We start from the raw sequence: 24,003 nt of genomic DNA, 5'->3' as shown, positions 1-24,003 counted from the left end.
GGGGAATTCCAAGGTGCTGAGGTAGGAAAAGGTGGTTGGAAGATGGAGCACCTTCATGGAGGCAATGGGAGGGGGAGGGGGAATGGGATTATGGGAAAAGGACAACATCTGAAATGTAAATGCAAAAAATTTTCAATAAAAAATTTTCAATAAAAAATTAGTCAGACTTTTAAAAAATCTTTTCTTTTTTACATTGTATGGTTTGGGCTTCTTTGTCACAAATCAAGTGCAGAAATTTTGATTGGTCTTCAGTTTTATTCCATTGATGAACCTGTCTGGGTTTTACATGAATACCATGTTGTTTTTATACTATTGCTCTCTAGGACAACTTGAAATCAGTTATATGATACCAGTAGTTGTTTTATAATTTTGTTAAAAATATTTTGTGGGCCTTGTATTTGGAAATCTTCTCCTTCTATTTATATTTTTTTTAGATTTGGAATTTTTACAATGTCCTAGATTTCTTGGATGTTTTGTGTCATGGACTTTTTGGATTTAGCATGTCCTTTGATATATTGATGTCTTCAATTGTATTTTCTATGCCTAAGATCCTCTCTTTCATCTCTTGTATTCTTTTGTATCTGTAATTCCTGTTCTCCTCTGTAGATTTTTCCATCTCCAGGACTCCCTAGGTTTGTGTTTTCTTTGTTACTTTTATTTCTGTTTTCAGGTATGGAATTGTCTCATTCATTTCCTTCACTCATATTTTCCAGTGGTTTATTCATTTCCTCTTTAATGGCCTCTATCATCCTTACAAGTTTGGATTTAAGATCATCTCCTTGTGTTACAGCTGTGCCAGGACATCCAGAGTTTGCTGTAGCAGAATAGCTGGGCTCTAGTGGTGCCATATTGCCCTGGGTCTTATTGATTGTGTTCTTATGCTGTCTTTTAGATATCTAGTTTTTCCCTGGTGTTGGCTGGATATTCCTGATACCATTAGGATTCCTAGAGGGGGCAGGCAGAACTGTGGGCCTGACAATGGATCTCATGGAACAGTATGTTTCTCATCTCTGCTTGCTGTGTCCCAGGTGGGCACCACTTTCAGGGGATTGGATGAAAAGAAGCCTAAGGTGGATGTTTCTGGGCTTTGTTGGCCTTCTTCAGAAAACTGGTCTAGAAGATGAAGGTCGGGGGACAACAGGTAGCTCACCTCTACTGGGTGTTCCACTACTGAACCTGGCAGGCAGAGGACTGGTGCAGGAGGGGTCCCAGCTTAATGTTCCTACACCCCTCAGGGTTCCTGGGGGAGGGAGCAGTGCGAAATTCTCATGTTGATTGTGATATTAGACTTACTGAGTTTCTTTTAGCAGTTTGTAACTAAATGACAAATTTCGTCACTGCTTAAAGACCCTAAAACATCCTTGCTGTTTTTATGAGAAAATTATTGTTGCTGTTAGATTGTACTCTACTGATTTTTTTGTTTCCTCCTTATTTTTTCATTCTTTTGTTTGTTTACTTATTTATTTATTAATTTTATATCCTGACTGCACCCCACCTGTTCCCCATCTCTCCTTGCCCTTCCCCTATGAGAACGGAGTATTATTTTTAAAGAGAGTATAGAGTTACGATCTCTCATGATGATTTCATGTTAAATATACTTCTTCATTACTGTAATATGTCAAATAGTTTTGTAGGAACACAAGCTCTTGTTGATATATCTTTTATGATGCTAAGTATCCTGATGTACACACTAGGTGATTTTGTTTCCAATGAGTGAATATAAATTAACAAAAACCTGATAAATGTGGTTTTAAATGGCGGGCTGAGAATGGGTTAGTCTACCCAGAATATAATATTTAAAACTTAAGATCCTCATAAGATCTTGTCTCTGTAAAGTAGTGTGTATGTGATTTAAAGCAGTTTACTTAACCTTTCTGTATGTTTTCATCATTAGCTTGGAAAAACATTAGTACATCCCTCTCTGTTGAGATAATTTTTGTAGTAGAGGATTTAGTATGATGAAGCATACATAATAATGCTGACAGTGCAGCCAAAGACAGCTATAAGTGTTGCCCATCACTGAATTGTAAATAAATTTAATACATAATGAAATGTCTTATAGTTTCTACTTTGTAACTTGATTTGTGACATGAGCTTTGTAAATGACGCTCTGTGTCACAATGTCAAAAGGCTGGGCATGCCTGAACACACATAATATTCATAATGGCTGTGGTGGTTGCAAAGATTAGAAAGGAAAATTAGGAAAGAGCCTCCCATCATCCTCTTATCCTTCTCCTTCTCACTAAAGTCTTTCTTCTTTCCAATCCCCACCCTACCCCCTTGTTACATCTTATGGGTATATGTGTGATAACTATTGTGTTTAGAGTTGTCTGCATAAGCATGGGTAAGAGTCATTTGCTTAAGTGGAGGCAATGTCTAGACCTCTTAGAAGTATGACCTCCCCTCCCCTGCATACTCTGTTTATAGCCCTATAAGTCCCTCTCCCATCCATGATATAATGTTGATGTGCAGGTCTTATGCAGGTAGCCACTGTTGCTGTGAGTTCATGGATACTGGAGTCAGGTCATGGCCAGAAGACAAACTTTTTATAGCATTCCTTCCCATCCTTACATTCATTGCATCTCCGCTTCTGGAATGCTGCTTGAGCATGGGCAGTATTAGAATCCAACAGTGACTTGTTCTGAGCACGTTCAACAGTTGTGAAACTCTGGACTAACAATCACTCACTGCAAATAGAAGTTTATCTGACAAAGGGTGAGAGTGGTCCATAGATATAAACAAATGTCTATCGTGCAACATAACAGTATTAGGTGCTCCTTGGACATATGCAGTGAAATTTTACTCAGCTATAAATAAAATCATTAAAAGGAATTGTAAAATTCATAGGTAAATAGCAGAAATGAGAAATACACTAAGTGGGGTGCCCCACACTCCAAGAGACATATACCTTGGATCTTCTTTCTCATGTGTCAATCCTAGCTTAGAATTCTTAGGTTTATGTATTTGAATTGGAATGCCTATAGAGGCCATGAAGTTAGTCTGGGGCCATTTAGGAAGAGAGATTGTAGTAAGGGAATGAAAATTGCTGAATATACGAGAGAAAAGGCTTTCATGGAGGTGGGCAAGAAGGATGGGGGATAATTGATGGGAGGCTAAACCCAAATGAACTATGTTAGAAAAAGCTACATAGAAAACTGACATTATGTAAGCTAGTTTAAAAAATATGTTACGGAACAGGATTTGAAAGAAGACAACCTGCATGTTTGCATATGCTGTTCCCAGAAGCAATGGGTTATTAAACAAAACTTTTGGTGCAGTGTGTGGAGCATTCCTTAAATTGTTTGTCAAGGAGGCCCCAGAAGCCCCAGAATAATACAGACTCTTGCCAATTCACTTTATTGTCTGCCCAAACTAATTATAAGATCATACTGCTGCATACACTTAAGTTGAAATCAAGCTGAAACTGAGCTGTTACTTCCTCTCCAGTGGCTATATTTCATCATACCAAAATGTTCTAGCATGTCACTGGGAGAAAAAAAATCTCTCAATGGCTTTGCCCAGCAGTCAAACCTTAAAGTTACAACACCAACTTTCCCAGTGAGATGCACTAGTGGTATGATTGTTATGGGGCACCATAACAATGTTATGTTTCCTGTCCCCACAGAAACCAAATGCCTGTCCTTTTGTGGAGAGAAACAGGAAGAGTAGATGGAGAACAGGGTGCAGAAACATTCTGTGACCTTTAAAACTTAGAAGAAGCATTATTCCTAGGAAGATCTTCTTCTTGTGTGTGTGTTTGTGAGTGTGGGGGGGGCATAGGTGTACATTTGAAGGCTCATAGCATGAGAACCCAGTAACATGCGAGGTGTCATCCTCTATCATTCTCTGTTTTAGACTCTTGAGCCATATCTCTCAATTGTAAATTTTCCATTTTGCTCAGACTGCTTGGTCATGTAGCTCTGAGGAACTACCTGCCCTGTCCTACAATGTAGGTATTATAAGAATGGACATACATTCACATATGAGGAGCTTTTTATGTGGACTCTGGGGATTCTAACTTAAATTCTCATTTTTACACAACAAGCACTCTTTCCCACTGAGCTACTTTCCCAGTTCTATAGGTACATTTATTTAAATTTTGAATTTCAATGCATTGTAGCAATGACAATTACGAAGAAGTAGGAACAAGTTCAAAGGGTTTAATCAAAAACCCTATTTAAAAGACAGAATTCCAAGGAGTGCTTAGCCCAGACTGAATAGTTTAGTCCATGTTAGCAAGGGCAAAAATCATTTGTACCCCAAGGCTTCTGAGGCCAGGGGAAAATCCATCTGAGAGCCCAAGGACAGTGCAGCTGAGAACAGGGACTTCCTGAAGGTCTGTAGCCCCACAGGATGGCATCCTCTGTCAACTAGAATGTGAGTCAATAGGTCCTTCACTTGCTTTCTCAGTCCACAAGCCAAAGGACAAAGGAGCCACGTCCTGCCAGTCTACAGAGCATTGGGAAATAGGGGTCATAAAGAAAACAGAAGATTGGAGAGCCAATCGGAATGGGGGGTCATAAAATGGTTGAAGAGCCAATCAGAGAAGCAGAAAGAAATCAGAGCAGGCATATATCTTATTGAATGAATTTACCCCTTCTTTTAAGAGGATTTATTCTTTCCCTGTCTTTTTCCCATGCTCTCTTCTGCACATGTCAGTGTCTGACTGGACTCATCTTTATAGCATCTTTGTCACAATGGCAAACTAATAGGTTATGACTTAAGCCCTTTGTTAAGTGTAGTGGATTTTAAGGGGGAAATAAAATGGGGTGGCTTGAGAGAAAATGAGCACACTGAAGACAGTGCTAAATAATTTTCATAAATATAAGTTATAGCTGTATCTGCTAGTTTTCTCTTGCAATGACTGGAATTCAGCAAGCATTGATTGCATTACTCCTACCTCAGACCTCCAAAAGGCACCTTAAGAGTCGTAAACAAACTGGCAGGCAAGTTCTCTTCTGCGATGGACCAATAGGGCACTGAGCTAAGCACCTCATTGTATTTTTGTCTTGCATTGTTTCTTTCACATGGGAGGATATAGACTGAAAAAATACACTGATTAATGCCAAAAGCTGAAGTTTGAACCTTTTATCTCCTTAGCTCCATATTCATTCATTCACTCACTCACTCACTCGTTCATCTATTTGACAGCTATTTATTGAATATCTACTGAGTGGTGAACAGAACACAGGAAATTTAAAACCAATTTAGATTTGGGGGAAAGAAGTATAGTGGGTTTGGCCTGATGCTGCCTGTATTCTAGTGTTAATTTGAATCCCGCAAACTGCTTACACAGAGGGGCTGCATGTAGCTTCTGGAAACCTGTCTCCAGTTGGTTCTAGTTGGTAAATAAAAATGCCAACAAATGTCAATAGCTGGGAACGACAGATGCCGATGTTTATTGCATCAACAGGATCTTGTCTAAGTGCAAATTGTCAATGTCCAGTGCATTGCGGTCCTAAGGTTGGGGTCACAAGGGTAGAGCCACCTTGATTAGAACACAGGGGTACACAGCCAATGTGCAGTTTATTGAAAGTTTCACCACCTTCTATACAAAAGGCAGGATAGAAAATTCCCCACGCTTTCCGGTTTTTTCGTGGCAATAGCTTATCATGGTTCAAAGTGGCAAAAACCTACTGGCAAACTGAGAAATCTGTTTGCAGTCCAACTGTTAGATGTGTTGCTTCTGAAAATTAAAACAAAGTAACTTTCTCATGAGAAAGTGAGCAGGGAGGCCATTTCCTCAGGTTTGTGGCTTGCTTGGCAGAACACTGGGATTCTCTGCTTGAGAAAATATGCTTTCTCTGTCTGAGTCCTCTGAGAATGACCAAGACCCTAGGTTGCCTTGAAGCTGGCAAACTGGGCACAGTCTCTTCTTCATGCTATTTCTCTACAGACAGACAGAGGTTTTTTTTTGTTTGTTTGTTTGTTTGTTTGTTTGTTTGTTTGTTTTTTGGAATTGGTTTGGGACTAGAAAAGAGGAAGGAGAAAGGTGATCCATCAGGCTGGGAGAGTGTGGAGGAGAGGAGAGATACCATGCCTAAGAAGAGTATAGGACACAAAGGCATGCCACCATGTTAATGCTCTGAGAGGCAGCTCTGAGTACAGCCCATTGGGGCAGCCCTCTGGGTCTAGAGCAGCCAAGATAGAATATAGAGTTTAGTAATTAATCACTCGAGATTATTGGCGGGAAGTAGATTAATCGTGTGGAGATTGGGCTGTTGTGCTGATTATGGCATACTAAAATATAAAGGCTGTGTGTGCATCTTGCATCCAGGAACAGAAAACATTGAGGTGGATAGCAAACCACTGCTGAGATTCATTAACTAATATTCAATTTAACAAAGTAGTTCATAATTTCCCAAGAATTCTGTGTGCTGTGGCTCAAAATCACTGGCCACTTAGTTTAGTCTCTTAGGAGAATGAGAGATGAGTTCAGCTTCTGAGAATTACAGAGAGAAAGATGAAAGAGGTGGTGTCTATGGGGAAGACGTTCTAATTGAACACAATATTCAAACATGCTGTGGAGCTTTGAGTATGCAAAGCTTTATCTTTAGCTTTTGAGCATCACCTGTGAAGATTCAGCGTTAAACCACAGTACTGAGAATTTTACCTCAGTTTTGCAGGTTTTAGGAACCTTTCCTGCATGATAAACCCTCACCACACAAGGCCACTGAACTCATAGGGTATCATCCTGAGGGTATTTGCACAAGTGGCTGAATAGAAACCTAAGAAATAGCAGAGGATCCATAAAAATATGGTCAGAGAAACATGCTTGGTACCTCACTGAGACCCTGCACTGGTCCTGGGAGCACTAACCTAGGAACAGTATATGTGCCTCGTGACACTCAGTCTCCAGTGCATATTTGATGTTTGTGGCTGACCTGAGTTGAGAATCTTTTGGAGCTGTTTTTCTTTCCTTCTCTTTTTTCTTTTAACTTTCTGGTTGTTTATCAGCTACAGGTCAGTGCATTTTCCGTAGTATCTCCAGGCCTTGTAAAATTACCATCGTGGGTGATGTAAACTCATAATGGTAGAGAAGTCTGCTAGGTTGGTGTGTCTACATTTATGAGTCACTTCACTAATTACACATTGCATTGTTGAAGTACTTTGAGAGGTGACATGCAGGGCAATCGGTGTGATGTCTAGAAAACAAAGCAAATAAATTATATACTATGATAATCTGGAGACAATTTATTATTTGATGGTGCTAAATAGATGAAAACTAAACTAAGCTCTTCGTTTTGTTCTAACTTTTAAGAAATTAATTTATTCTTTGACAATTTCATACCCGTATATGATGTATTCTGGTCATGCTCAGTCTGCATCCTCTCTTATCCCCACAGCTTCCCTCATTCCACCAGATTCCAAGGACACTTTTATGTCCTTATGGTTCCTTTTGTGGCATACAATTGCATAGAGTATACAGTGCGGTATATACACTACAGTCTGTGGTCTGTAATAGACTTTTTCTGTCTCAGTGATACCTGCAACAAGCAATATGTGGTGGCACTGAAGATGAGAATCTGTATGGCTTTTTAGGAAGGACGTGAAGGCTGGGTGTATCTCCACAGTATAGTGCTTACCTAGTGTGTATGAGGCCCTGGATTCCATCCTTATGCTGTTCAAAGTTAAAAGGTGTAAAAGTTAAAAGGGTGTGTCTGCTCTTGGGTCATCAGCTAGTCTTGAAACCCTGTCTTTTTTGATCCCTGTGGTGGTTGGGATATGCTTGGCCCGGAGGGTGGCACTATTAAGAGGTATGGGCTTGTTAGAGTCACTGCGGCCTTGTTGAAGGAAGTATGTCATTGTGGGGGTAGTATTTGAGACCCTTCTCTTAGTTGCCTGGATGATAGTAGTTTCCTAGAGGCCTTTAGATCAAGATATAGAATTCTCAGTTCCTCCCATGCCATGCCTGCCTGGACACTGCTATAGTCCTAATATGGATAATAAAAACTAAACCTTTGAACTTGTAGGCCAGCCCCAATTAAATGCTGTCATTTATAAGAGTTGTCTTGTTCATGCTGTCTGTTCACGTCAGTAAAACTTTAACTAAGACAGTTCCCCTCCCTGACTATTCCAGATTTCTATCCTTCCTCTGTGATTTATTTTCTTCTTATAAATTAATTAATCCATTCTTAAAATGTATATTATTACTGTGATTTGTCCTTGAGGCATTTTTTCCTCTCTACTATCAATTACATCACACTCTTTGGTTTCAAGACTTTATGTAATTCTGTGAAATCAGCATTTCTTATACATTTCTGAGCTCGTATTTTCCATTTTTATACCCCAAATATCTTGCATTTCAGTTCAGCCAATGCCATCCCAAAACTGTGCTTGTCCCCTTGTCTCTCTCTGTTTGAGGTAGCCCCTGTAGCTATGGAAGTTCAAACACCTTTGAAACTTTCGCATATTTGTATAGATAAATTTCAATTAACATTTATTCTAAGGAATTTTTAATGTAACAGAGCAATAAATTATTTAAAAGACTAGGTATAGTGGCATATGCCTTAATCTCAAGCATTGCAAAGGCTAAGGCAGATGTACTCTGAATCCAAGACTAGATTAGGGAGACTTTTAAAAAATGAAAATAGTAGTAATAGTAGTAGTAATAATAATTATAATAATAGCAATAATAATAATATCATCTAACATCTGTCTCCATTCAGAGTATATTACATAATTAGGAAAAGAGGTAGAAGAGTTTTATTGTCCTTTCTGATCTTTTGGTAAGGTAGTTTGTATGTGTAGAATTACACATTAAAAAGTATGCCATTACCATTTCCATGGATTTTGTGTTAGAAAACATTGGGGGGCAATATTTCTCTTTTAAAAATTATTTTATTAGATATTATTTGTATTTACATGTCAAATGTTATCTCCTTTCCTCCTGCTCCCATCCCCCTCACCCTCCACTTGCTTCCATGAAGGTGCTCCCTCTCCCAGTCACCCTCCCTATCTCAGTGGCTTGGCATTCCCCTCCATTGGGAAAATTTGCCCTAACTAGATTAAAGTCCTCTTCTCCCATTGATGCCAGACAATGCTATCTTATGCTACATATGCAACTGGAGCCATGGGTCTCTCCATGTGTGCTCAATGGTTAGTGTTGTAGTCCATGGGAGTTCTGGAGGGTTTGGTTGGTTGATAATGTTGTTCTTCCCATGGAGTTGCAAACACTTTCAGCTCCTTCAGTCCTTTCTATAACTCTTTCATTGTTCAGTCGGATGGTTAGCTGTAAGTATCCTCAACTGTGTGTGTGTGGTTCTGGCAGAACCTCTAATGAGGTATCCAAATCTGATTCCTACCAGTAACAAGTGGCATCAGCAATAGTGCATGAGTCTAGTGACTGCATATAGGATGGATCCTCAGGTGAGGCAGTCTGAATGATCCTTTCTACAATCCCTGCTCCTATATTTGACCTTATATTTCCTCCTGTGAGGGTTTTGTTCTCCCTTCTAAGAAGGACTGAGGCATCTATATTCTGGCCATTTTACTTTTTGAACTTCATAAAGTCTGTAAATTTCTTCTTGGATATGGAGAGCTTCCTGGGGTAGTATCAACTTACCAGTGAATGTATACCATGTGTGTTCTTTGTGACTGGGTTACCTCAGTCAGGATGATAGTTTCTAGTTTCCCCCATTTGCCTAAGAATTTCATAAAGTTATTGTTTCTAATAGCTGAGTAGTACTCCATTGTATAAATGTACCATAATTTCTGTATCCATTACTCTGTTGAAGGAAATCTAGGTTCTTTACAGCTGGAATTCAAGTAACAATAGGGAGGTGTAGGTGTTACTTGCCAGGGCTCTGTGACATTACAATGGGTATAACACTTGGAAGGGGATCCCACCCTACCTGGACTCCCACCTTTGGCCTGGTAATAATGGTAGGCACAATGGGGATTTAGGAACATACTAAAATAGAGGAGTCATTGAGATAACTGGCATGCTGTGCATCTTATTTCTTTCTGTCCTTTTCCTCTGACATATGAAGTCTTAGAAGCTTAAAGTTCCTGACTGTTTCATTCCTTTTATATTCCTGGTGCCTAAAAAAAATGTCTGGAAAGTCGATAACATATGTCATGATGTTTAAAGCTACCACCTAATGATGCTCATAGTTGAAAATAATGGTACAAGCAACAGAAAGCCAGAATGCAGTGCTCAAGGAAGCCTGGGTAGGCAACCACAGATCTAACAGTAGAATGAGTGAGTCACTTCAACAGTTAATAAATGTTTGTATTAACCATTTTTTTGAAAGTGTCTTATTTTTTTTACAGAGGAGAAAAAAATTTCCATATTTTTTACTATATTTATGCTGGGTTAGCAGAAAAGAAGAAACTAGCTCTTTACAAATTGCCTGAAAATAAGCCACCCAGGTAAGCCACTAGGCTGTACTTGGTTTGTTGATTTGGTTTGGTCTGGCTTGGTTTGGATTGGTTTAGTTTGCTTTGCTTTGCTTTGCTTTGCTTTGCTTTGCTTTGCTTTGCTTTGCTTTGCTTTGCTTTGCTTTGCTTTGCTTTGCTTTGCTTTGCTTTGCTTTGCTTTGCTTTTCCAGACAGGGTTTCTCTGTTTAGCCCTGGCTGTCCTAGAACTTAATCTATAGATCAGGCTGGACTTGAACTCATGAACTCATCTTCCTGTCTCTGCCTCTCAAGTTCTGGAATGATAATGTTTCTCTTTCAATGTAATTTTAGATTTTTACCCTTCTCATACTTTCTTCAGGTATTTACAAAATGACAACCTCAGAACAGTACAGGACATGATGAACAATACTTTCTATAAGTCCCAGTATGAATTAATTGAACAATGTTTCAAAGTCATAGGCTTTACAATGGAGGTAAGTACCAAAGACATTTGGACCACTTTTGTAAGTATCTTCTTTAAAGTTTTCACTAATGATGATAATTACCTAGCTCGGGGTTAATATGTCAGGAACTTTGCTCAAACCTATATAGCAGTCGCTCCCATTATGGGTGTGGGTGTGGGGGTTCTCTATATGTGTGTGGTATGTGCATATATGTATACAGGTGCATTTAGAGCCCTGGGGTCAAGATCAGTTTTCATTACTTGGTGTTTCTCCACCTATACTTTGAGATAGAGTCTCTCACTGAATATAAAGCTTATCAATTTTGCTAGCCTGGCTGGCAGACAAACTTGAGGGACCCTCCTATATAAAAAAAGTAAGTATTTTAATATAAATGCAACCAGTGAGTTAATCTATCTCCTGTATTTCTTTATGTTTGCTAGTCCCCAATAACCACACAGAGAAACCAGGATTTAAATAGCACAGAAGGACCTTTACACAGAGCACAAAAATATTGTGCCTACACTCCAATCTCCAACCCCCAATTGTGGCCAGGCTTTTGAGTTCTGAGGATCTTAATTTGGGGTTCTCATGTTTTTACCAGATAATTGGGGCATCTCTTCAGCCTCAATATAAGGTATTTTATCATGTTTCTGATTCATCTATAATATGTACCTATTCATATTTTGTGTCCTATTTTAGTAACTTGAATTTTGCTAGGAAATAAACATTCACATTTAAGCCATAGAGTTGATTGCTGGATTTTCTTGTACTATTTAAGTTTTTCCTGTATCTCTAGCTTTATTTTTTAGTTTCAGTTTTTTAGTATGTTTATAGGTGGCATATAAATTATTGGGTTTCACTGTTACATTTCTATAATATGTATTATTACATCTTACTAGCCCAGACATTGATCGCCTGCCGCATGCTGCCTTCTTGTTGGTCCCTTTGTCCAGCCACTTCTGCCCTCTTCCTTTCCGCCGGCTTCTTCTTTACTCTCCTGGAGCCCTCCCCTACTTTCATTTATTTCTCTTTTCCCTCCCACTATACCTCTCTTTCTACAGTCATGTCTCACATAAATACATGTATGTCCTTGCATGTTTTTATAAATTTCAACCTAAACACATTTGAGGGAAAGCAGATAGTGTTTTATCATTCTGAGTCTAGCCTATTTTGATTATAATGATGAAATACCATATTTTTCAAAGAACATATAAATTTCTTCTTTTGAAAATTGTTTATTCAATTCATTACTCCATTTATTGGTCGGTTGGTTGGTTGGTTGGTTGGTTGGTTGGTTGTTTGGTTGGTTGGTCTGTCGGTTGGTTGGTTGGTTGGTTGGTTGGTTGGTTGGTTGGTTGATCTGTCGGTTGGTTGGTTGGTTGGTTGGTTGATGTTTAGGGTTGAAGTCTTACAGTTCTATGGAGCCTGGATATTAATCCTAATCTAATGCTTATATATAGGTGGCAGTGTTTTTCCATTTTGTAAGCTGTCTCATTTTCCTTATTGTACAAAACTTTCCAGTTTTATGCAACCCCACCTGTCACTTTATTTCGTTATTTCCTGTATGGTTTGAGTTCTTTTCATAGAAGATTTGCTGTTCCTGGCTTGGCTCTGCCTGTGAGTTGGCATGATTTTCCTCTAGCTGTTTCTGAATTTCAGGCCTTATATGTTTAATCAAGTATAACCTGATTTGGGGTAGGTATCTGGCTTTATTAATTGACATGTGGAATACTGTTATCCCAGCAACTTTTTAAATAACTAGATCTCATCAAATGCATTTTGACAATTTTTTTAATTAGACACTCTCTGTATTTACATTTCAAATGTTATCCCCTCTTTCTCCTATCCCCCTTGACCCTTCACTTGCTTCAATGAAGATGCTCCCTCTCCCAATCATTCTCTCTACCTCAGTGCCTTGGCATTCTCCTACATTGTGAAGATTTTTCCTAATGGGACCAAAGGCCTCTTCTCCCATTAAGCCAGACAATGCTATCTTCTGCTACATAGGCAACTGGAGCCATGGAACTCTCCATGTGTGCTCAATGGTTGTTGTTTTAGTCCATGGGAGTTCTGGAGGGTTTGGTTGGTTGATAATGCTGTTCTTCCCATGAGGTTGCAACCTCTTTCAGCTCCTCAGTCCTTTCTCTAGCACCTTCATTGGGGTTCCTGTGTTTAGTTTGATGGTTAGCTGCAAATATTCTCAGCTGTATGTATATGACTATGACAGAATCCCTGAGGAGGCATCCATATCTGGTTCCTGCCAGTAAGTACTTCTTGGCATCAACAATAGTTCTTGGATTTGGTGGGTGCATATGAGGTGGATCCCCATGTGAGGCAGCATCTGAATGATCTTTTCTTCAATCCCTGCTCCTCTATTTAACCTTGTTTTTTTTCTCCCATGTTTTGTTCTCCCTTCTAAGGACTGAGGCATCCCCATTTTGTCCTTCCTTCTTTTTGAGATTATTAAGGTCTGTGAATTGCTTCTTGGGTATGCAGAGCTTTCTGGGGGCTAGTATCCACTTATCAGTGAGTACATACAATGGGTGTTCTTTTGTGACTGGGTTACCTTACTCAGGACGATAGTCTCTAGTTCCATTCATTTGCCTAGAAATTTCATAAAGTCATTGTTTCTAATATCTGAGTAGTACTCTGTTGTGTAAATGTACCACACTTTCTGTATCTATTCCTCTGTTGAAGGAAATCTGTGTTCTTTCCAGCTTCTGACTACTATAAATAAGGCTGCTATGAACATGGTGGACCCTGTGTCCTTGTTATATGTTGGGGCATCTTTTGGGTATATGCTCAGGAGTGGAATAGCTGGGTCTTCAGATAGTACTTTGTCTAATTTTCTGAAGAACTGCCAGGCTGATTTTCAGAGTGATTGTAACAGCTAGCAATCCCACCAACAATGGAGGCGTGTTACTCTTTTTCCACATACTCACCAGCATCTGCTGTCATCTGAGTTTTTGATCTTAGCCATTCTGACTGGTGTGAAGTGGAATCTCAGGGTTGTTTTGATTTGCATTTCCCTGGTGACTAGGGGTGTTGAGCATTTCTTTATGTGCTTCTCAGCCATTCAGTATTCCTCAGTTGAGAATTCTTTGTTTAGCTCTGTACCCCATTTTTAATAGGATTTTTTGATTCTCTGGAGTCTAATTTCTTGAGTTCTTTGTATATATTGGATATTAGCCCTCTATCAAATGTAGGATTGGTAAGATCCTATCCTAATCTGTTGGCTGCCCTTTTGTCTTCTTGACAGTGTTTTAGCCTTACAGAAACTTTGCAATTTCATGAGGTCCCATTTTTCTATTTTTTTTTTCCATTTGTCAATTTTTGATCATAAAGCATAGGCCATTACTGCTCTGTTCAGGAAATTTTCCCCTGTGCCTATGTGTTCTAACCTCTTCTCCACTTTAGCTTCTAATACTTTCAATGTACCTGGTTTTATATGGAGGTCTTTTATCCACTCCCACTTGAGTTTTGTACAAGGAGATAAGAATGGATTGATTTGCATTCTTCTGCATGCTGACTGCCAGTTGAACCAGCACCATTTGTTGAAGAGGCTATCCTTCTTCCATTGAATGTTTGTAGTTCCTTTGTCAAAGATCAGACTTCATTTCTTGGTCTTCAGTTCTGTTCCATTGATCTACTTGCCTATCTCTGTACCAATACCATGTGTATTTTAACACAATTGATCTGTAATATAGCTTGTGGTCAGGGATGGTGATTCCCCCAGAAGTTCTTTTATTATTGAGAATAGTTTTTGATGTCCTAGGTTTTTTTGTTATTCCAAATGAATTTGCAAATTGCTCTTTCTAACTTTATGAAAAATTGAGTTGGAATTTTGATGGGGAAACAACTTTATTTTTCAGTGTTTGAAGCTACCTAGGTTATATCTGAGACTATAATTTACTTGACATTTCCATGCAAGTTTGGTACTCTGTACTATAATTTGAGGTTTTATCATCTTGTATTTTGTGCTTTATTATATCTATTGTTCATGACTATTGAGTTTTCACATAAATTTTAGAATTAATATTTTCTAATATTGTAAAGAATGTCAATGAGACTTTTATGGGGATTGTGTTGGAATTGTGTTATTATTTTTAACAATGAGTCATTTCATAGTAAGTTGTGCACATCCATGATCCTGGAGGTCTTACATAATACTTCCAGTGTCTTTTTTAAAATTGGATATTTTATTTTATTTATTTACATTTCAAATTATATCTTCCTTTCCAGTTTCCCTTCTGGAAACCCCCCAGCCCATCCTTCTTTTCCCTGCTTCTATGAGGGTATCTTTCTTAGCCATTCCCCACAAAGGCATTCACCTACAGTGGGGCATCAAGCCTCCATAGGACCATTGGCCTCTCCTCACATTGATGGCAGTAAGTCCATCCTATGCTACATATGTGGCTCCTTCCATGTGTACTCTTTGTTTGGTGGTGTGGTCTCTGGAGCTCTGGGAGGTCTGGTTTGATATTGTTGTTCTTTCTATGGGGTTACAAACCCCTTTAGTTCTTTCAGTCCTTTCTCTAACTTCTCCATTGAGGACCCCTTGCTCAGTCCAAAGAATTCTGTGGGCATACAGCTCTATATTTGTCAGGCTGTGGCAGAGCCTCTCAGAAGACAGATATATTAGGCTCCTGTTCTTGGCATTTGCAATAGTGTCTGCTTTTGGTGTCTGTATATAGCATGGATCCCCAGGTAGGGCAGTCTCTGGATGCCTTTCCTTCAGTCTCTGCTCCACTCTTTGTCCCTGTATTTTCTTTATACAGGAACAACTCTGGGTTAAAAATTTGGAGATCAGTGGGTGACCCCATCCCCAATCAGAGGCCTTGCCTGACTTCTGGATAAGGTCTCTACAGGTTCTCTCTCTCCTTAAGTCTGCATTGTAGAGGTTCTTTACTCCTTGGTTGCATTTATTCTGAATTATTTTATGTTGGTATTACTGAAGTCATTACAAATGAAATTGGCTTGCTGCTTTCCTTATTAGGAAGATTTGTTCTTGGGATACAGACTGTAGTTTCTGGTATCTTGCTACTTCATTGAATATGCTTATCTGATCCAAGGTTTTGTTTTGTTTTTTTCATTGTGGAATCTTTATGCTATTTAAGGTTACAATCATCAAGTCAATAAATATAGGTAATTTTACTTCTTCCTTTCAACTTATAGCTCTTTTACTCCTTTGGGTATGACTTTCAGCACTACATTGGACATTGTTTCTTAATTTCTCATTTTAGAGGGGGGAAAAACTTTTTATTTCCCTCATTTAGTTATAGCTTTATCATGTACACCATTTATGACGTTCAGGTATGCACCTTCCACTTCTAGTTCCTTTGATGTTTTTTGTTTATTTCAGGAGGAGGCCATGTGCTGGACTATGTGAAGGACCTTGCACTATCATGTGATTTCAGTTCTTAAATTTCTTGATTGGTCTATGCTGACCTATCTTCCAGTCTCTAGAATGAACTAGCTGGTGCATGGTGTACTATCCTCTAAGTGAATTCAACTTGCAGGAATTTTGTTAATGCTGTTCTCATCTATGAATGGGCTTCTTGGGAAATATAATCTACAGGTTTTGGTGTTGTTGTTGTTGTTGTTGTTGTTGTTGTTGTTGTTGTGTCCATTTCCAGATTGGTATTAGTAGAATGCTCGCTCCATGGCATGACTGTGGCAGTGTTTCTTGTGTTTTTGTTATAGAACAGTTTGAAGAGCAATGGTGTTAACTCTTCTTTAAAGGTTTGATAACATTTTTCAGTGAATCCTTTCAGCGTGTTCTTAGAGTTTTCTTTTGAAGAGCACATGCAGTTTGTGCATAGAAATCACAGAACACATCTTAGGTGTTGTTTGTCCTAACCCTTCCAACTTGTTTGAGATGGAGTATCTCTCCTGTTGTCCACTGTTGCTTATCTAGCACTGGAGAGGCAGAAGCAGGAGAATCATGAGTTTGAGGCCAGCCAAGGCCACATAGTGAGATCCTCTCTTAGAAACCAAACAGGGCCAAGGAGATTGCTCAACAGGTGGAAGCACTAGGTATACAAGCATGAGGAACTAAGTTCAAATCTCCAGAACCCAGATGCAAAACCAGGTGTGGCCACATGCACCTGTAACTCTAGCAATGTGCAGGGCAGAGATTGAAGATGTCAGCGGCTTTGCTGTCCATCAGCCTAGCTCCAGGTTGACAGAGACCCCGACTCAGGGGAATAAAGTCTACCATAGCAGAACTGAAGTCCTCCCTTCTAAGAACAATTTTCTAATGTGGGTTTCTGCTGCTGTGACACTGGTGACAGGTAGATTCCCAAGCCTGTTTGTTAAAAATAGCATACATCGTGGCATTCAGTTACTCCATTAAGAACTGTTTTATGAGGGACTACTTCAAAATAAATGTTTGGGTTGTATGCAATGACTACAAGAATTGAAAGTGATATGTCAGCTACTCTAACTTAAGACAGCAGATATCAAACTGCTGTAGAACACTGTTAATGTTGGAAATTATACAGTATCTGACATAAATAAAGATATTGCAATTTAACTTGTCACTGCCTAAGAAACCTCAGATTTTAGGTAGACTTCTAATGGGGCTTTCTCTTGAGTCTGAAGGAATTCACCTTAGATGAAAAATTCCTGCTTATCTGGCTACTTCTTTAAATTAAAGGTTTGGGACCAAGTTCTGAATATACTTGGTTATTTTGTTTCTAGATTGTTTGACTAATTGAGGGACAAGGAAGTGAGAGAAAATTTGAGGAGCCAGAAGAGACCTGGAAAACTGTTTCAGGAACCATTCAAGGAGAATTAGCTCCTTTTGGTACCAGAGGTAACAATGAATTCTCCCAAAGGAGTTCTCGAATTTTGCAATAAGATAGTAAAGTATAAGGAAAAGAGGGATGTGATGTAAATTCATTGTCAAGCCAAGGTTGAACATATCCTCAGGCTATTACTCCACTCACTTCCCCTAGTTAAAGTTGAGTAACTCTTTGCTTTAAAAGTAGACACTCCAACTTGACTGTCCTTGTTTTTTAATGACAAAAAGAGTCTCTCTCTTCTTGCTTTCTGCCCCACCTTGACCCACTGATGAATAAATGAACTCTATCTGTCACCTTAGGCTATTTATTCTGTACCTAGCAAACTAGAGCTATTACTTGGGAATCTGATGAGGCTGTGGTTTCCATGGCAAAAACAAAAATGAGATAACTAGTTTCTTTTTCTCTGGTAATTCATAAAATAGCCTCTATCCTATAAAATGGAACAAAAATCTAATATCTTTAAGGACTTTGGAGAAGCTTGCAGACTTTGCTCTTAGCTGAGTCATAGACCATCGAGAAGTTTCTTCCAGTGAGACAGCATCTATTTCATGAAGAGTCTACTGTGTGAAATTCATTTGCCTGTTTGCACTAAAAAAAAAAACAAATAGGAGGAGGAGAAGGAGGAGGAGACAATAGTGAAGGAAGTGGACAGGGCAGAGTGACAGCACTGTTGTATGGAGACAGGAGAATTTGCTTGACTTAATAACACCCTCTGCATGTTGTGTGCTGTGACATGAATGAACACATTATGGACCCCACTTGAAGGGTGGCAGTGTCTGTGGCGGTATGTTCCATGTAGTCTAAATAGTTGATGTTCAGTCATGTTCAAATTGTTGCTTTTGGTCTTGGTTTTAGGGAACAAGTTCTAAACTATAGCATGTAGATATGTTGATGACTGAGAGCTCTCTGAAAATAGATCTCTTAATTACAAGTGAATAAATATGTTCATAATGGCTTTCAGTCTGAGTGAACAACTCTGCCTTTGAGTTTATGCACTTCAGGCATATGTGGGTAATATGAAGAAATGGAAGAAAACCTGGGGAGATGCCTCATGGAGATTCCATTCTTTTCCAAACATTGCTTCATGCTTAACTGTTCAATAAATCCTACATATGTTTAAATTTGGAATGCATGGTTTGGAATAAGTGAATGATAGTCACAGATGGATGCAAAACTGAAGTCATTTCAGTGTTTTTTGACATTGTGCTGATCATCTAGGGTGTTAGAAATGACCCCTTGAATCTTCTCCCTATTTTCTTAATTCTGAGGTTTTAGCTTATAGTCTTGCACAATCGATATCATTGCACTATAGATGGTCATTGAGATAAATGTCTAGCTTTTTGCTACTCAGACTGGCCTTGAACTTCTTAATGTCCCTCTGTATCCCAGGCAGGTCTTAAACTTGTGATCCTCCTGCCTCTGCCTGGTGGGATTACCACCTGCACCACCAGGACTGGCTTGAAACATTTGCTCTTATTTTTGCTCAATAAACAAAGAACTTCTCCCCCACCCCCTGCCCTTGACTTTTGTAATATAGCCAGTGTAATTCTAACTCCATCCCTCTGCTGATCCTTTCTTGAACATAGTCACTTCTGATGCCTCTGTACAAGTTTAAATCTGGCATTGCCCCTTTGTTTATCACTTCTCTCCTTAACTTCTTACCAGCACCCTTCTGTCTTAGAAATAAGAAGCCAGCTAAATCTCTTTGTTTACATTTAAGACATACTCAGAAGAGATGGTCTTCATTTACAGCTCTCTCGATGGCAGAAAACACTGAGTAACAATGAACCAAAGGCAACTTTGTGCTTAGACCAACCTGTAAATTATTGTTCATGAATGTCAAGCTGTGTTTTATAAACTTAAACATATCCAGAGTATACTGAACATCTAAATATGAACTTCAGGTTAGAAGAGTCCAGAACATCGGTTTCTGGTCATGAAGCATCACCTGAACTGATCATTTTATGAAAATTGTTCCTCTGGCACAAAGTGACCCTCCCTGGACATTCTCTATCTCAGCCTTAAATCCAGGAGTTAAATGAGAGCAGCCTGACCTGGTCCAGAGTCACTAGACATGAACTTTGTTGATGTTCATTTTCGTTGTTTCCCAGTTGTGAATTGACTACACTCCTTCTTCTGGCTTTCTTGGAAATTATCTTGGTCAGTATCTGAAGAAAAGAGCTACAATACAAGGTCCAGCAGCACAATTCCCAGACACACTGAGCACAGCATACCATCTTCACAGCCTTCTTCAGCAGAGTGTCTTAGATCTGCTTTTCTTCTCCTTCCCCCTCTTCTGTCATCGGTATTGACAGCACCCACAGTCTCCATGTTCCTCACATCTTCCCAAGGTTTACAATCTACAGGTTCATTTGTGATTCAGCACAAACCAACACGATGACAAACAAACCAAAGTTAAACACTTTCTAAAAATAACACAAATTGGAAAAGTTCAAAATGTTTAAGCCATGTGATTTTCTAAACCATTTTGCCACTATACTTTTACAATATATAATAAGATGTCTAATGACTCAACTCATTTCCAGAATGTTTTACTGTACTATTTAGTCCCACATTAAAACAGTTACTTTTGTTTTTCTTTGTATAAAGCCATGTGTTATATCTAAAATGAGAGAGACCTTTGTTTTTTCCTTATTTTTTTAAACATTTCCTATAATAGTCTAAAATCACAAGCTGACAGGTTTTCTTTGGATTCTCAGCCAGAATTTTAGTCAAGGTCAAATAGTACTTATGAAACAAATTAACATTTTAAGCATTACAAAGAGTGCCATGCTTCCCTAAATACCTCAGGTATTAAGATTAGTTGTGCCAGCACTATAGCTGATGCCAAGAAGTACTTACTGACAGGAACCAGATAGAGATGCCTGCTTGGGGACTATGCTAGAGTCATATAGGTACAGCTAAGCATGCTTGCAGCTGACCATCGGACTGAACACGGGGACCCCAATGAAAGTGCTTAAGAAAGGACTGAAGGAGCTGAAAGGGGTTGCAACCTTATGGGAAGAACAACATTATCAACCAACCAAACCCTCCAAAACTCCCATAAACTAAAACACCAACCTTTGTGCACACATTGAGAGACCTATTAAACCAGTTGCATATGTACCTGAAGATAGCAGTGTCTGGCATCAATGTGAGAAGAAGCCTTTGGTCTAGGGAGGAGACATTTTTCCAATGTAGGGGAATGCCAAGGCAACTGGGTGGAGAGGATGATTAGGAGGGAGTGCGACTTTGTGAAGACAAATGGAGGGGGAGTGGGGATGGGAGCAGTCAAAGGAAAAGGATAGCACCTCAAATGTAAATACAAAGTATCTAATGAAAAAAAATTTTAAAAGACATTAAAAGTACTTTCTTATATACCAAAAGCAAAAAACAAACAAACAAATAAAAATCTGGTCACAAAAAAATGAACGTTTCTGTAGCTAATTTGTTAATTAAATTATAAATTATAGTAAAAAGAAACCAGATGTTCACTTTCAGTAAGCAATTAACATTTTGGTTATTTTCTTATAGTCATTTTTCCCCATTTATTTTTACATAGTTGGAACCATATGTACTTAAAATTCATGACTAATTGCTTTGTTTTTATTCAACTTTAAAGGGTTTCCATATTATTAAAAAACAATTTATAAACATTTAAATAAAAACAAGATTAGTTGTGGCAATTGTAGGAATGTGCATGCCCCTTCTATCTGATCATTTACTAATAATGCAATACTAAATACAATAATAAAATACCTTGATGCGTTAGTATGATTTTCATCCAAAAAATCATAAAACAAATTACAGTTCTAGAACTGCATGATTCGGCCATCAATGATGGCTTGAGCTGATGGGTGATACCAAGGAGGCAACTGGAGAAAACTAATTCCCTGCTAACATCCCAGTGTCCCTGGACTGAACCTACAGCATGTGAGTTCCCATAGCATCAGGTCCTCAGCCTGCCTCCTCTGTCCTTTGTCAATGGGAACATCAACACTTGCTGTTCCCTGGACTAGAGGCTGTGGTGTCACATTTCACAGGGAGGTGATCCCTTGTCCTGACCTACTATGAGCTTGGTGACCTGCTTTTCGGTACAGGCAGTGGCCTCCTCTCTTTCTGCTCCTTTGCATAGGTTTCAGGAAATTTCAGGTATAGATTGTGGCTATAAGAGAGGAATGTCACCAAAGAACCAGGGTCATCAACCCCAAATGACTTTGGCTTTTATTGCCAGAACAAAGTCAGAGCAATCAGTACCACAGCTTTTCCATCCAGGCAGCTCTGCTACTTTGAAGAGTTAACTCACGTTTGGAAGAAAACAATGTGGACATCTTCCATGTGTTACTCCTACTAATTTTTGTCTTTCCAAACATAGCTTCTTTGGACAATTTTGTATAGATTTGTATGGGTAAGATTTAACATCCATACAATAAAAAATCTCTACCTTATTTTACTGCATTTAACTGTCCTATAAGTTTTAATGATAAAATATTGAACTGCTTTCTGCAGTTAAGCATTGATTGAGTTTGTTAGTACACTTATGATTTGTGTGTTTGAGTGTTTACATGCACATGTGTGAGTGAATGCACACCACAGCATGCTTGTGAATGTCAGAGGACAACTGTGGGGGCGGGGAGCTGGTTGTCTTCCTCTCTACATATGGCTTCAGAGATTGAGGTCCAGCTGTCAGGTTTGGCAGCAAACAATTTTCCTACTGAGCCATAATAGCAGTTCGAAGCACTAATTTTATGTTCACAGTATTAATAACAACTGTATCAGAAAAAAAGAAAATAAGTTAAAATTAAATTAGAAATAAAATACATCAAGAGCCATGAGCCACTGACACTCTTGAATGTTCGCAAAATCCCTTTAGAATCTCTTTTTATCATATTTTCTGTTGTTGTTAAAAACAAAACAAAAAGCGTTTTTCCTAAGGGTCAGAATTTCAGAGTTTAAGCCTGATGAGTTTATTCTTAGTTTAATATTGTCTTCAGGCTAGTGCTACAGCATGCTAGAAAGTGACTGTGACTCTGGAATTTCATGTGGTGTATGTCTCACGGCATGCTGTTCATCCCTGGGGTTGGCATGGGTCTATAGGACTGAGGATGCTGTCCATTCTTTCAAGCTTCTCTCCTTTCTCGGTGGAAAAGGACAGTGCATCAGTGCATCACATCGTGTGAGCTGGGAGACAGGATTCAACTCCCAGCTCCTGGTTAATTCAAAGTCCATGGAAATCAAAGTTTCCTTGACTTTATATGTAAAAAGAAACAATTCACTGACTATCAAACACAAATTACTTTAGGCACTGTGTTGATGTAAACCCTGGAAATGGAGAGGTAGGTAGATAGTTAGGTGGACAGTTTAGTCTTTATGCTGGGAACAACTCAAATTTTCTCTCAGTCACAACCATGCCTGGACCTGAGCCTAGGTTCTTCTGTGCTACATTCATATAGCTGCAAGGCATGCCAAATTGGGATCATGACTTTCTGACTTCTGAGCCTCCTGCACCATGAAGGTATCTGGAATAACACCAAGACATGTAGAGATTTCTTAAAAAATTTTCCTGGTGTCTTCAGAGAGAAGCATGTGTATACACATGTGTATGGGCACATGCATATTTCTGAACGTTAAATAACTAAGTTAAATACTTTAAATTCTGAGCTATAGTACACATTGTGTGCCCATTGGAACTTAACCTTCATATATCCTTGAATTTGGGTACTGAGATCTTTTGATTCTTCTTCCTAGATTCTCCTTTGTCCATACACATAACCTCACTTCCAGATGAAGATTTGTACATGTAAGAAAAACACTAAGTTCTGATGTTCCACATTAATAGATTATTTATAACCTAATGAATAGTTCTACCTCCTTTAAGGAGTGCTCCTCAGTTCTATTTTGATTCATATTACTGTTCATGAAATATTTTAAGTGCCAATCTCCAAAGCCATACTACTGAATGAGGCTGAGCCTATATAAACTCTTGCCATTGCAGTATTCAGAGTGATGTTCTTATTCAGGAATCCAAGGGTTTCCATCCATCTGTCCATAGCCATAATCCTCCCATTGTTTTAGTCGAGATGTAATGCTACAATTTCTGTGATATATTTTAGCAACTTGGAAGTGTATATAGTGTACTTGCTGCAATCTTGAATGTTGGAAACATTGAATTCTCCTCTGTGGCAACTGAATACCAGATGGACAAGAGCTACATCTGCAATCACACAGCTCTGGAAAACTGTGAGTCTTGTCTTCTATTCAAAACTTAACTCTTTAATATCTTATGCTGGGTTACACGGGGATAATTTCAAATATGGAATCTTACATATTCTGCAAAGCATGCTTAGATTGGTTGTATAAAACTAAGGTGTAAAAATCACCTATCATGTTGA

At 38.8% G+C, this 24,003-nt stretch overlaps 1 protein-coding gene across 1 annotated transcript in view; it reads left to right on the top strand.

Annotated features, from left to right (window-relative positions):
- Positions 1–24,003, top strand: part of MYO3A (myosin IIIA) — a gene marked incomplete at both ends in the record, with an annotated part of 195,162 nt that overhangs the window by 81,432 nt on the left and 89,727 nt on the right. Inside the window, 3 exons of the mRNA XM_080918614.1 lie at positions 10,276–10,374; positions 10,721–10,835; positions 23,725–23,851. Coding sequence (XP_080774740.1) covers positions 10,276–10,374; positions 10,721–10,835; positions 23,725–23,851 — 341 coding nt within the window. The remainder of the gene's footprint in view (positions 1–10,275; positions 10,375–10,720; positions 10,836–23,724; positions 23,852–24,003) is intronic.

Source organism: Micromys minutus (assembly GCF_963924665.1).
Source record: "Micromys minutus genome assembly, chromosome: 6".
NCBI lineage: Eukaryota > Metazoa > Chordata > Mammalia > Rodentia > Muridae > Micromys > Micromys minutus.
This window is presented reverse-complemented; position numbering and strand designations above follow the sequence as displayed.